Raw genomic sequence first — 15,560 nt, 5'->3', positions numbered from 1 at the left:
CGGTCTTCCCAGTTTTACATCATCAGCAAACAAATGGATATTTCCTTTCAAAGTGTTCGCAATATCATTGATGTACAAATTAAATAATAGAGAACCAAGCACTGAGCCATACCATTAGTCACCTGCCTTCTACTGGACTCTGCTCGACCATAAACCACTCTTTGATATCTATCAACTAGCCATCCTCTAATCCAAATCACTAGCCTCAGAACCATACCCATTTGCTCGAATTTATGCAACAGTCCCATGCGGAATCCTGTCAAATGCCTTCGAGAAGTCCAGCAGGATCACTGAATAAAGATTTCCTTTTGTATGCGAAGGTTTCTGGGGGTCAGTAGTTCGAGAGGTAGATTCTGGTATTGAGACCACATGTTTATTAAATACGAAAAGGATACGTGAAAACCTGACAAGTTTCTTAAGTCGTATGACTTACATCATCAAGGGTATTGGTGTATAAAGAAAGTTAAACACAACTAACAAAGATTAAATTCATAGTCCATGTTTCCAACTGTAACATTGAAAAAATTGAAACATTCGTTACTGAATGTTTGTTGGAACATTGTTATTCGTTGTCACGTTCTATGCTTCACGTGTGTTATGTTCGAGATCTGAGGAAGTTAGATTTTTTATGAATGCCGACCACACTTGGCATAATATCAAACCTTGGTTTTTGTTGCACTGTTTAGTGTAGGAATTCTTAGCATTTTTGCCACTTCCTTGAATTTCCTTGTGAAACAGTTTTTAATCAATATATGACATGATTGTATTTTTACCAAAGTACTTCATGGCCAGTGAAGTTGAGTGGAAAGCTAGGCCTGATTTGTGTTCTCTTTTTTTTTTCTACGTCTTTTTTATGTTCTGCCATACGGATTTCTCCTGACCTTCCCGTCTGGCCTATGTAATATATTCCACAAGAACAACAGATTTGATAGACTGCTGGGTTTTTTTTTTATGGGATGGTGCAAAGGTTTCGGTGGATGTAGGAATCTTGATATTTTTTCTAAAGGGAGAAAAGCTGCTTTTAAGTTGTACTTGCAGAGTAATGACGCTAATCTGTCTGTGACATTTTTGATGTATGGTAGTGAAATTGCGTTTTGAAATCTTGTTTTTCTACATTGGTTGTAGGAGCTGTGTTGAGGATTTTCTTGATTGTTTTTGGCTCAAATCCATCAAGTGTGAGGTTTTGTGTTAAGTAGTGTAATTCCTCATTTTGCTCTTTTTCCATGCTGGACATCTTATATACTCTGTCTCTCAAGATTTTTATTATATCTATTTTTTGTGAGGGGTGGTGGTGTGAGACTGCATTAAGAAATCTTCCTATAGTTGTCAGTTTTCTGTGAACAGAAAAGGTTAAACTTTTTTCTTCTTCATTTTTTCTATGAGGATATCTAGGAAAGGTAATTTTTTATGTTCTTCTATTTCCAAAGTGAATTTTATATTTGGATGTATTTTTTAGAAGCAATTAATTCATCTGTCATTCCTGGCCAAATGACAAAAATGTCATCCACATAACGTAGCCATCTCTTAGGTTTCTTTTGATAGTTTTTTAGAGTATTAGTTTCAAAGGTTTCCATGAAGAGGTTTGGCTAAAGCTGGGGATGGGGGGTGGAGGGGAGAGCCCATTGCTAGTCCTTCCTTTTGTTCTCAAAATTTGTCCTGGAATGGAGAAATCCACATGGAAGAACATAAAAAAGACGTAGAAAAAAAAAAAAAAGAAGAGAACACAAATCAGGCCTAGCTTTCCACATAACTTCCACTGGCCATAAAGTACTTTGGGAAAAAATGATCATGTCATATATTGATAAAAACGGTTTCACAAGGAAATTCAAGGAAGTAGCAAAAATGCTAAGAATTCCTACATTAAACAGTGCAGCAAAAACCAAGGTTTGATATTACACCAAGTGTGGTCGCCATTCATAAAAAATCTAACTTCCTCTGATCTCGAACATAACATACGTGAAGCACAGAACGTGACAATGAATAACAATGTTCCAACAAATATTCAGTAACGAATGTTTCAATTTTTTCAATGTTACAGTTGGAAACATGGACTATGAATTTAATCTTTGTTAGTTGTGTTTAACTTCTTTTATACACCAATATCCTGATGATGTAAGTCATACGACTTACGAAATTTGTTGGGTTTTCACTCCTGTTCGTATTTAATAAACATGTGATCTCAATACCGGAATCTATCTCTCAAAGGATTCCTTTATCCAACTCCATTGTTACTTCATTATAGAAAGTGAGCGAATTACTAAGGCAAGAATATTAAAAATTAAAAGATTAAAAATTTTAAATAAAATTGACACAATAAATCGATGTCGCTAGGTATATAGCAAGGGTAGATTCTTAAGCAGATGCATGCTTGCCAGACGCATGATGAAAGATAACCGATTCGCATCACGCTAGTGTTGTCATATTTTCGAAAAATCCACAAAATATATCAAAACTTGCTAATTTCCTTTTCAGCTACTGTCCCAATTAAGCGTTTAAATTATGTATTAATATGTTGGTTTGGTTTCAGTTCTTTGAGATTTGGCCCAAAAAAGCAGCCGCCCCAATTAAATGGAATTGACTGTACTTAGTTTTGAATCATCTTTGAAGAATTATTGTGAATAATTAGTTCTGGTTTTTTAGCACTGGCTATAACATGACAGTTAACTGTTACACAATTTCCATGGATTTCCATGGTTATATTTTAAACTGACTTTCACTAAGACACATTAAAAAAAATTCACTGCAAAATATATTTTATTGAGTAAAACTAACTAAGATGAAAAGCCAAACGGCTATTTTTTCTGGTGAGGTTGATAAGTAAAGGGGATAAAAATCCCTTATTAGAGTTTCGCATACTGGCTGAAAAACAAGGGATTTTTATCCCCTTTACTGAGTAAAACTAACTTATTCATATTCAGTGTTCTTTCAACATATATTTATAAATTTATCCATAAATGTTTCAAAGCTTTTGACATTGCTTCTAATTATTAAATAAAGAGTAAATGTGGTCTACATTTGTGAAACACGTATTATAAAATAATACGTGTATCACAAAATAATAAATCCATCACATTCTATCTCGGTAACTAATTAGTACCTATAAAACTTACACAATATACAATGCTGTACATAAGGTGATAATTTAATTTGCTTTTTTTAGTTTTTAACCTATAAAAATTGATTTAAAAAAAATGAAAAGGCTGGAACAGAAAATACCTTTTTGAAAACTTTGCCATCTTTTTGCATTTCTTCTTCTTCTCCAAATATTTCTCTTGATCCAAAACATGGACTATTACCATACAATGTAATACAATGACGAAAAAGTTCTTCTAGTGTTTTACAATCTCCTATATCATTCTGAACTGGAAAAGGTACTCTAACATATGGACCATGTGGATCATCTTCTTTCAATGCTTTTGCCTAGGTGCAAATTAAAATAATTAAACAACTTCTGATAAAAATGAAGTTTTAATGATAAAACTATGTAATGAATTCATTACATAGTTCTATCATTAAAAATACAACTGACTTAAATAATTGCTTAATTCTCAGCAACAAATGTAACACAATGTGAGATACACAGCCTGAATCCCATGAGACTAAGAAAGACATTTTTGTAGAACACATTACAGTTTATTAGATTAGACTTTAATGTGATCTTTCAGAAATTATATAAAAAGAAATAATACTTTGAGCATGTCAGGCGATAGTTGATTTTTCATTGCCCAGTGCAATATGACATCCTGCTTACTGGAAGTCTCTGTAGCAATGTTTGGTTTCTAGAGATGTTCCCAATTATCTAACCTTTAGCTCAAAGTTTTAACATACTATAGGTTTACAATCATTCTTGGATGGACCTTTCATAAAGATATCCAAGGGTACACAGGAAGAGTAATTCTTAATTGAAAGATGTATTATAAGTTACAGAATTTTTTGGGCCATTTTATTATGCCTAAGCAGCAAAGTGTGCATTTCCACTGTCCATATAGCAAGTTCTAGCTGGATAGTTTTTGGTATTTTATCTTTGTTCAAAATTGGATTATCATATTATTAAAAAACTTTATCACGCTATTTTGCCTGAGACAAATTTTCTTGACAACAAACATCCACATAAATAAACCGATCGCATAATTACCATAGCTTATAAAGTCATGTAACTGACTTATTTAAATCAAATCAGACATGGTTCTGGTATCATTTTTATACTGAAGCACACAAATGCTATTCATTCTCTCAATGACATTATGCAACATTCATTATTACAGATTTATAGAAACTACTGTTTTAATTAAACTTAAAATTACTAACTGTACATTCCTAACTTTAGATCAAAATCATCACTAGGAGTATACACAAATTCAGGCCATATATTAGCAGTAAATCTTAGTATATCTATCTTGACTCTGTATATCAAAAGTAATTTATAAAAATGCATAACTTTTGAACCGATCTGATGCCCTGTTTTAATTCTTCAGTGTTAAAATATTGCCAGCATAGCTCCAAATGGGTTCCATAAAAGTTGCTCAAGTCTGGAAGAAACATTCCAGTTTGTTTGGAATGCCACATGAATTAGATATTTCATAGATAGTGTATTCCCTATCACTGTGATATAAGGCAACACTTCATGATTGAGGTAGATCTTTTTAATTTCTTTTCAGTCTCCAATTCAAAAAATTATCCAAACAGATGGGCAATGCTAAGAGTATTGCAAACTTGGATAGTTTTTTTTTTTGGTACAGGAGATAACATTTCCATTTTTTATTCAAACAGGTCTTAAGGTTTTTCAACTTAATGAGAAATCTTACAGTTTTACCTGAGAAATCCTTGCTGTTTTTGTAAAGGTGTGCAAGAACATCTTAATAACTGTAGAAAGTTTTATCACTTGGTTACCAAGTAAATTATAATAAGCATGAAATTTTGTTTTAATCCTTTATCCAAGAATAAGGAAATGAAGTCTGAGCATGAAGTACCTACACAGCAAGGCTACTTGTATTATAAAGATTGTGCATGGAGACCTCCATGAAGTCATAAGACTCATTGTGGGAGACTCAAACTATCAGCACTATCATACATCTCCTTGAAACCATTAACAAAGCACTCTAAACTGACTCATACAACCCATTCCATTCACTCACAACTCACAAAATCAAAATCTAGTCATGCCCTTGCTAACTACACTTTTACCTAACTTCCAGGGATGACTTCTTGTTCTGCCCCCTCTAACCAAGTGCTGAGATATTTCCTTTGTATTAATCCTATAAAATCCTTTAAGTAACTTAAATGTTTCTATCATATCCCCACTTTTTCATCTACCAACCAACTTTTTGCAACTTGCAAACCTTCAACCTATCCTCAAAGAGGGCATTCCATTAACCATCTTGGTCACTTGCCTCTGGATCCTCTATGCCACTTCCTCATCCACAAGAAACCCAGGTGACCAGACCTGAGTACGGTAACCCAGATGTGGTCATCTCAAGGCTTTATAAAGAAGAATAATAACTCCCTTATCTCCACTTCTTAGTGTTCTTCAATAACCAAGTAATCCTGTGAGCTATCCTGGCTAAACTTCAATTCTACTACTACCACCCCCAAATCCCTGGCTTCATCAATTTCCTGTAGTACAGTTCCCTTGATGTGGAACACAGCTTGTAATCTTTGTATCCCAAAATGCATAACTTTACACTTTTCCACATTGAATTGACATCCATGTTTTGCACACACTGTCAGGATGATATTTAAATCATCCTACAAGCACCTTTATTAATTATTATCCCCCCAACTTTGCATCATAAGCAAACAACTGAATATCTCTCTTCAGATTATTTCCTATATCATTTATGTACAAATTAAATAGCACTGGTCCAAGCACAGACCCCTGCAGTGCACCACTAGTCACCTGCCTTCTCCTGGATTCTACTCCTCCATATACTACATTTTGAAGTATGTCCATCAGCCACTACTTTATCCATATCACTAGTTTCATCCCCATCCCCATTTGTTTGTTACAGTTTATATAACAGAGTTCCAGGTAGTATCTATCCTGTCAAATGACTTTAGTATCACTAAAGGCAGTATCACTATGTAGCCATTCCTTTTATCGAACTCTGCTGTCACTATTATAAAAAGTTAGATTACTAAGGCATGATAAACCTTCACAAAATCATGCTATCCATCAGAGTATCATATTCTCATCTATCCATTCCTGAATTTTCTTTTTGACCAACTTTTCCAGTATTTTTACCACCAACTCCTCAGATACTGATTGCTCTATAATTTACTACCACAGCCTTAGCTCCTCCTTTATGGAAGGGAATTATTTTGCCCTCCTTCAATGTTCCCTCTAAGCTGTACGCATGTGTGTGAGCACACATGTTTTACAACTAGTGCACACTAGATTTTCAAGATGAAATTAAAATTTATTAATTAAAGAAGTTCCACCTAAACATTAACCTATAAATTCTTTAAAAAATACAGTAACTCGGCAACGCTCAAGCCTATAATCTCACATTTTTTATTACATTCTCGAAGTTGCACAAAACTTATAAATTATTAACAGTAACCTTATTTGAGGCTAGCGATTTGATGCCAAAGTGAAAGGGGTGTGGCTTAAATGTGTAATTTTTAAGTAGCATATAGAATGATGCGTGGTTTGTTTACATCTCAGGCCTGACTCATGAAAAATTCCCGAACGTGACCGGCTGATCAAATTAGTTCAAGATCATGGCAAATTAAAACAATGGTTTCATAATTTTAATAAAAATAATTAAATACTTTTAAAAACTTAAATTAGAGTACAATTAAAAATATTGTAGTGTTTCAAAATTCTCTCATTTTTAAAAGGAATTTTAAAATAGTAGATTAAATAATAACATTCATGTACATGCATTGAGATACAACCAAGTTAATTAAATCTAATTAACTTGATTATATAATTAAAGGCAATCAGTCACTAATGTTATCTTTTTTTTTTTTTAACTTTATTTCTAATCAGATCAATATTAAATACATATAAAATATTTATATTAGCTCTGTGATTGATGTCACACAACTTACTTGGTGATGGTAATAATACACACACTTAGAATCCAATCTAGTACAGTCGGTATCGTGTTGGCCTCGCATGTGCGAAGTCCCCGGATTGAGTCCTGCCCAAGGCTTATGAATCGTGATTTCTGACTTTACTGGGGAGGCTACTGCCGTGTGTGGGAACATGGTGGAGAGTTGGGGTGACCTTGCTGACATCCCATTGACACCAGAAGGTAAAGAGTGAACTAAAATCTTTTAACTTTTTTGCTTAAATGATCAGTATGGTGACTCATATGGGTATGCACATACTTTTCAAAAGAAGGCAAATTTTGCACACACGCAAATTTCTGCACGCACACACACACAGCAAAAAAATTAGAGGGAACATTGCCCTCCTTCCACTCTCTTGGGACTTTGCCAGAGCTGAGACTTAAACGGCCTAGTCAGAGTCCTCTGTCATCTCTTTACCATTTGCACTCATTAAAGTTACTCTTCAATAGTCATACTTCCTCTTACTTGCCATATAATGAAAAAATTCTTCAGGATTTCCTTTCACCTGCTCAGCTAATTTCTTCTCATAATCTGATTTTGCCTTCTTACCATGTCACCTTTTTTTTCTTGACTGATCCTTGTAAGGTTCATGAGTCAGCTGGTCACCTTTCTCATTATATACCCTCTGCAACTTTTTTTTTTTTTTGGAGTTCATGCTTGATGATACTACTCGTCCATCTAACTCCTACCCGATTTACTATCCTGACCTTAGGTATACAGTGTGATATTGCTTCCTCCAGATACCGCTTGGCCATCCGCCATGTGTCATTAACATCCTTCCCTTGTGAATCTTTATTCCATGCTACTGCTTCATGCTGCCTCCTAAGTGTATCATAATCACCTGCCTTGTGGTTTCACATAAATCCCTTCTTAACTGGAATTTCCAAACATTTTGTTACCTCCCAAGTCAAGACAGCACATGATCACTTTCCCCAACTGGAGGCAATGTAGTCACTTTAATTATGGACAAGTCTTCTGATCCAATAACCAGATCAGACACTCTAATACCCTGAGTCTTCTCCATCACATTCTTCGAATAATTATCTCTCAGTAAGTGCATAAATTCCATTTCCTTCCTGCCACTCCAAAGTTGAAGTCCGCAATAGTAATTACCTGACTTGCACTGATTGCAATAATTTGCTGATGCATGTCTTCCACATCATCCCTGGCACCCCCTGGCCTATAGTGACCACACATTTTATATTTTGTCCTATTAGCCTTAATCTCATAACAGACTGATTCAAAAGAACTGCCATCTGCCCAACTGACTAACATTCTTGTTAGCTGCAATTCAACTGCTATCGTCAGCAGTACCCATTGCCTCTGTCCTGTCTACTCTATCCTCACTGAAAATAATAAATCAATCACATTCTATCTCTGTAACTAATTAGTACCTATAACTTTTTGGTGAGGTTGCACTAACCAATGTCAACTCCCTCTTATCCCTGATGCTCCTAGCATTAGTATATAAAAATTGTAGCATTCCCTTAGACTCTAACCACCTTTACATCGTGAATTGACTACTCCATTCAATATTGTTGCCTGAGAGACTAGAGTCAGCATTTCTTATTCATTCACAAACTCACAGTCAGGAAAACTAAAATGAGGGTGGATGTCCTCATTTTAGTTTTCCTGACTATGAGCTTCCACACTCTTAGTGAAGAAAGCTCTCTGGACATTCTCAATCCATCTAAGACTTCACATCAATTACCACAGTATCTCATAATGCAAAAACTGGTCTGGGCCAGGTCACTACCCAGATCAGTTTTGACCTTTGAGATAGTGCGAGCTGGAACAAAGAAGATATTTAAGTTAAATCCATGCATAAGTCAATTTCTACATACAGTAATAAATGGTATATCACTATATTATTAAAAGATTTTATATATATATATATATATATATATATATATATATAAAAATCCAGAACTTTTGAGGATATTTCATTTTTGGAAACACGATCCACAAGGAAAATTACAGGTTAGCCATGAGCAACCCTCTATCACCTGTACTAGTGAATATTTATCTCAAAGCTTTTGAAGAAAAAGCAATAAACTCCTTTCCATTAAAACCAAGATTATGGTAAAAATATATAGATGATGTTTTTTTGATTTGGAGCCATGGTCCAGATTCACTCCAGGAGTTATTGAATCAATGAGAGAAACCGAAGATAGAAATAATGCTGGATCTAATATCCACTTTACTTATATAATGTTCTTGAATCATCGTAACAGCCAACATCCTAGGATAAAATTTACAGCAGAACTAGGAGTTAACAGTTCGCTTCCTTTTCTTGATGTGAAACTTATTCGTTCATCTGGAAAACTAAAATCTCCATCTATAGAAAGCTTACACATACCAATCGATATCTTCACATACAGTCCCCTCATTATCCACCTCAGAAGTGCAGTATTATTTCTACTTTAGGAACTCGTGTGTACTCTCATCAGTGATGAAGAGATTGCCAAAGAATTAAAGCTGCTTTTATCAATTTTTCAGAAGAATGGTTATCCTAAGCAGACAATTTCAAAATTCTTGTTTAATCCTTTTGCACACCATACCAAAGAGAGTAAGGATGTGAAAGGCTATATCACCATTCTGTATATCAGCTCTATTTCTAACAAATTGGCAAAAATCCTTTAAGAAGCTTCGATCCTGGCTTCATTCAATAAAGCCTAAACATAAGAGTTTGAAATATCCAGGTATGTACTATCTTTGTTGTGGCTGTAATTCGCCGTATTATGGACAAACAGAAAACTCAATCGAGCTTCATATCAAAGAACATTTCAGAGATATCACCTATGGTAGAACTAGAGCCATGGCCTCATCCAGTCATGGGCTTAATTCTTCTGATCCAAATTATCACAATTCACTATATACTCAGTAAACTGGGATAGATCCCAAATTAATTACAAATCCTATGATGAACTTGAAAGAAAAATCTTAGAAACAACAGAAATTGCACTAAATCCTGTTCATCTTAATATCACCCTCAGCCACAACCTTTCTGACTGTTACTCCTCTGCTATTCAGCTAAGGTGGTCTCGAGATCACTTCCTTGTGCATGAGAACAACACAGCTAGTCCGTGAATCCATTCTAATGTGAGCAATCCATTAATAATTTAGAACTTTAGTAATGCCAAAGTAATGTTTTTTTGTGTATTTCTTTTTTTTCTTCTATTTACTATGCACCTGATGAAGTCTTCTAGAAAGATGAAACCAGTTGTGCCTTTAGTTATATTCTAATTTAACATTCAGCTATATAGTCATATAAGTGATTTTCCTTATATATATATATATATATGTCACGGAGTTGTTTTTTCTTCTGTTACCAAGTCAATTACAAGTAGCCCAATCATGAAGGTGTGCATCTAGGTGTGAGAAATTGCACCCAATAGCATTTCATCATCATCATCATCATCATCAAATTCCTGCCATGTACCCTCAAGGGGTGTACAGGATATGACAGTACTACATGAAAAAATTACATCATTACTAACTTCCTATCTACAATTTTCCTCCAAATCAGTCTGTAAAGTCAGACTTAGCACTACCATGACTGAGTGGCCTGATGCTTGCATCAGACCACTCAAGATATTATCTAGAAAGTCTTTTCTTAAAAGATAGAAGAGTTATTTTCCAGCACTTCAAACAATTTTTATTAATTTAGAATGAAATGCGAAATTGTGTATTACAAATAACATCCCTCTCTAATACTACAGATCAGTGGTTCTTAACCTGGGTGGTAGCAGCACCCCCCAGGATGCTGTGAACACTGAGAGAGGAGGGGTGATAAGCATTACAATACTACTAATATAACAAAAGCAAAACAATTCTGCATTTAATCTAACAATACGAATAGAAATGCTATCATCATTTCTATTTATATTGTATATTTGACAACACTGTTTAAATTTATTTGAAACTTATTTTTTAGAATTTTTACATTGAAAGTTAAGTAATTGGGCTACTTTCTGAACTGAATTTTCTACACTGAAAACAATGAATTTTAGTTATTTTTAGCAGAATCCATTACTTCTACAAGCTTTATCTGCTACTTTTCCTAACGCCTATCTGACAACCCTGGTTTAAAGTTTACATCTAGCCAGTTAGGGTTTTAAAAATCATGTGGTGCACTGTAGCCCATTAAAATGAGTGAAAAAAAAGTGTTGTCAAGATGGTAGGAACAAATGACTTGAGAAGTAATGTAAATTGGGCAGCGAGAGATATGAGATTCTTGCTTGAGGTAGTACGAAAGAAAACGCAGAGAGGAAAGATAGTGTACATGTTGCCTAGGTATGATTGTGACGAGCTGAGGAGAAGAGCAGTCATACTGAATAACATAATAGCTAGAATGTGTCAGAAGAGAGGATTGGAATATGTGGATGCTTGGACAGTGTTTGAGGACAGAGAGGAATTGTATGCGAGAGACCGCTTGCATATGAATGAGGAAGGACGTAGGCATATGGAGAGATTGCTGATCTGAACAAGTCAGTGTGTAGATGCAGGGAAACTAGAATGCCGAAGGTGGATGGTAGCAGGAGTGGCCTCTTGTGGGAAAGGGTACTTGGGAGAAGGGGAACAACATCAGGTAACACTGAGCACAGTGGAGTCTAGAGGGGGATAATGCTGGGTACAGAAATAGTGGCATTTTTATGCTTTATACTAATGCCAGGAGTATCCAGAATAAAGGAGAAGAATTGGTGGTGCTGATAGCATCAGCCTGGCCAAAGATTATTGGGATCCCTGAAAGGTGGTTGACAGAAGAGGATATAATAACAGGAATAGAAGCAGCAGGGTACAGCATTTTTGGGCAGGATAGAAAGGGAAAGCATGGTGGTGGAATACTTCTTATGATAAGTGACGACTTATTTCCTCTAAGAGTGGAGGCTTTGGAAGACAGTGACACTAATGATTTTGAAAGCATATGGTGTGAGGCAAGACGAGATATTTAATGGGTGTTGCTACAAACCAAGGAGCACAGAGGGTGGGGACCAGGATATGTTTAGACAGTTGAGCTAGGCAAGTGCAAGAAGAATGAGTGTTATAGGAGATTTCAACTACAGCAGTATAAATTGGGGAGAGGAAGATGCATGTAGCAATAAGGGAATGGAATTTCTAGAATTCTTGAGGGACAAATATCTTAGGCAACATGTAATAGAGGGAACAAGAGGTTCAAGAGTTTTGGATTTGGTCATAGCATCAGAAGAGCTGATAATAAGTGAGATGATAGTCTCTCCCACCAGTTGGAGAGAGAGTGACCATGTCGTTTTGACTTGGAAGATGAATAGACATGCAGGAGCATAGACGGGAATATATGTGGAATTATAAGGCAGGTGATTACAATAGTCTTAGACATCAACTTGGGGAAGTTTCATGGAGGGAGGAATTGGAAGGCTGGGATATCATTAGTGCGTGGGAAATTGTGAAGAAATATTTGTTAGCAGCAATAGTAAGCTGTATTCCACAAGTGAAGAAGAGGACACAATTTGGTGTAAAGTGGATGACAAACAATATTAAACAGGAGCTGCATGTGAAAAAGAGGCTATGGAAGAGATATCAGGAGACAGGTGAAGAGCAGATGCATGAAGAATATAAGACACAGGCCAGGAGAGTGACTAGTATGGTAAGGAAGGCAAAACTGGAATATGAGAAGAGATTGGCCCTAAGATCCAAAGAAAATCCTAGGGAATTTTTTAGCTATGTAGCCAGTAGGAGGAGAAATGATTGTGGGATAAAATTGGGAATAGAGTAACTGATGCAAAGGACATACTGGAATTGTTCAATGAATACTTTATTGGAGTATTTCATCCTGGAGGAGTAAATTTTAATACTAGAGGGATAGGGCAGGTTCGAGGTTTAGAGGTGCAGGAGGAGAACGTGTTCCAAATACTGAGTACTATGGATGTCAGTAAAGCTGTGGGACTCAATGGTATTTCACCACGAGTTTTGAGAGAATGTGCTAAGGAACTGACAGCTCCTTTGACCTGGCTTTTCAATGAAAGTCTGTCTACATGAAAAGTGCCCAGGGAATAGAAGGAAGGTAAGATAGTGCCATTGCATAAGGGTGGTAGCAGACTGGAAGTGTTTAATTATAGGGCAGTTTGTGTGTCATCAGTAGTTGTTAAGATTTTGGAGAAATTAATTAGGGACCGTATACAACATTGGGAAGATGAGGGTAATGTTATCTGTGATAGTCAACATGGATTTGTGAGGGGGCACTCTTGTTTTAGTAATATGCAAGCCTTTTATAATAAAGTTAAATGAGCAGTAGATGAGGGAAAGGCATATACTGCCATTTTCTTGGATTTAGGGAAGGCATTTGACAGGGTGCCAGATGATAAGCTGATATTAAGTTGCAGCACATGGGTTTGGATGTTAGGTTGGTCAACTGGATTCAGGATTGGCTGTCCGATAGGTATCAGATAGTTGTGTATAGTGGGGCAGTTTCAAGGAGGCAGAGGGTTACAAGTTGGGTCCCACAGGGCTCAGTACTGGGACCTATATTGTTTAACCTTTATATCAATGACATTGTCAGTAGATTGCAGGGGGATGTTCAGTTGTTTGCAGATGATGTGATGCTGGGAAGGGTTATTAGTAATAGTGCAGATGTGGTAGTCACGCAAGAGGATCTGAATAAGCTAGACAGATGGGCAAATGAATGGGGTGTCGGTTTAATGCAGCAAAATGTAACGTCTTGAGGTTTGGGACACATCGAGATCTGGGGGTTGATGATTGATAGAAACCTGAAATTCAAAGGATTGTAAAGATGGTGAAGGTAACACGAAGGATTGCTGCAATAATGAGAAGGACGCTGACCTGCAGAGATAAAACAGTTTTCATTCTGTTGTATAAGACCCTGATCAGACCACATTTAGATTATTGTTCTCAGATTTGGTCTCCAGGATTTGAAGTGGATAAATTAAGTGTCGAAAGGGAACAGAGGCTGATAACAAAGATAGTTTCAGGACTGTACAATGTTAGTTATGAGGATTGGCTGAGGGAATATGGAGTGCAGAGTTTGGTGGATAGAAGAAGGAGAGGTGATATGATTGAGACTTTTAAACTGTTGAGAGGTGGTTACAGGGTTGACACTGGGGAGTTCTTTCGCTTGGTTGAACAGCAGGAAGGAGTGATGACAAGGGATCATCCCTGGAAGTTACGAAAGGAAACTGTGAGGAAGAGGGTGAGGAGTGGTTTCTTTGCATGGAGGGTGGTTGAACCATGGAATGCATTGCCTAATAGTGGTGAGAGCGAGAATGGTCAATGAGTTTAAGGAGTGGTATGATAGACTTTGTGTTTCCTAGGAGGGACTTCCCACATTGAGTCTTGATAGACTTGTTTCCTAGGAAGGACCTCTCAATATTAGTCTTTTGGCTCCTTGGGGGGCCTAAATAATAATAATATTCAAGTGAATATTTAAAATATGGAGTTATTCCATCTATAAATAATGAGCAGTTACCAGTGTGCTTAATATGTGAAAAAATTTTCTCAAATGAAGCCTGATCATATTATCTATACGAGACTATAGATGAGCATTTGTGCTTAAATGCTCAATCATTTCAAGAATGATTGGGTATTTAAGAACAAAACATCCAAATAAAGCAAAAAAAGGATGGGAGTACTTTTGCGAATTAAAGACTAAATTTAAAAATCGTCGTGGACTTAAATGGTTGGTTGCAAAACAAAATAAAGAAGAGAAGGGACTTATGTCTTACAAACTTTCAAAATTAATTGCCAAATGTAAAAATCTATTATATATGTATATCATACTATTGGCAAAACTCTACCGGCTCTACTCTTACTGGTTAAAATGAAATTTTAGATACGATGATTGGCCCAGCTAAAATCAATATGATGTCATCAATTCCTCTCAGCAATAATTCAGTATCAATAAGAATTGACAAAATGGCGAAGGAAATTGAAAAAAAATTTTGTCATGATTTAAAAACCATAGAATTTCCTTTGCAACTCTATGAGATAACTTTATGTGACAACAAAGCTTTGTTAATGGCTATGTGCATTATATAAATATATCTTTATATTTTTATAGATATTTTTATATAGATATATATTTAGATATCAATAAATATATAGAAATTGCTGAACTGAAAATTGACACAAAAGGTTCTACAAGTTTTAAGGTCATTAAAGACTCCTTTAAAGCCAAAAACATTCCTCTCACAAATATTATTGCGTGTGCAACTGATGGAGCACCAGCTATGATTGGTCGCCATGGATTTATAATACATTTAAAAGAAGCATTTAATTCATGTGATGAGAACGTGTAATATTCTAAAAAAAGGAAAAGGTTGATATTGCATATTTTTCCGGTATTTTCACCAAATCAAATGAGGTTAACATCAAAATCTTATTCAAGTAAAGGAAATTTCAAAAACCCATCTTCAATTATATAAGTGATTTGGCACTAGTATATGCAGTATGACCACAGTATTGCCACTTGATAAAATTATAAATGCCTT

General features: G+C 35.7%; 1 protein-coding gene across 1 annotated transcript in view; it reads right to left on the bottom strand.

Moving 5' to 3' along the window:
- Acsl (Acyl-CoA synthetase long-chain) overlaps positions 1 to 15,560 on the bottom strand; it is a 393,532-nt gene that overhangs the window by 303,432 nt on the left and 74,540 nt on the right. Inside the window, exon 4 of the mRNA XM_090403141.1 lies at positions 3,217 to 3,420. Coding sequence (XP_090259267.1) covers positions 3,217 to 3,420 — 204 coding nt within the window. The remainder of the gene's footprint in view (positions 1 to 3,216; positions 3,421 to 15,560) is intronic.

This window comes from Typopeltis vanoorti, chromosome 13, assembly GCF_054136105.1.
Source record: "Typopeltis vanoorti isolate ZY-2024b chromosome 13, IOZ_Tvanoo_1.0, whole genome shotgun sequence".
NCBI classification, from domain to species: Eukaryota; Metazoa; Arthropoda; class Arachnida; order Uropygi; family Thelyphonidae; genus Typopeltis; species Typopeltis vanoorti.
The sequence above is the reverse complement of the archived record's forward strand: the minus strand, read 5'-3'. Positions and strand labels throughout refer to the sequence as shown.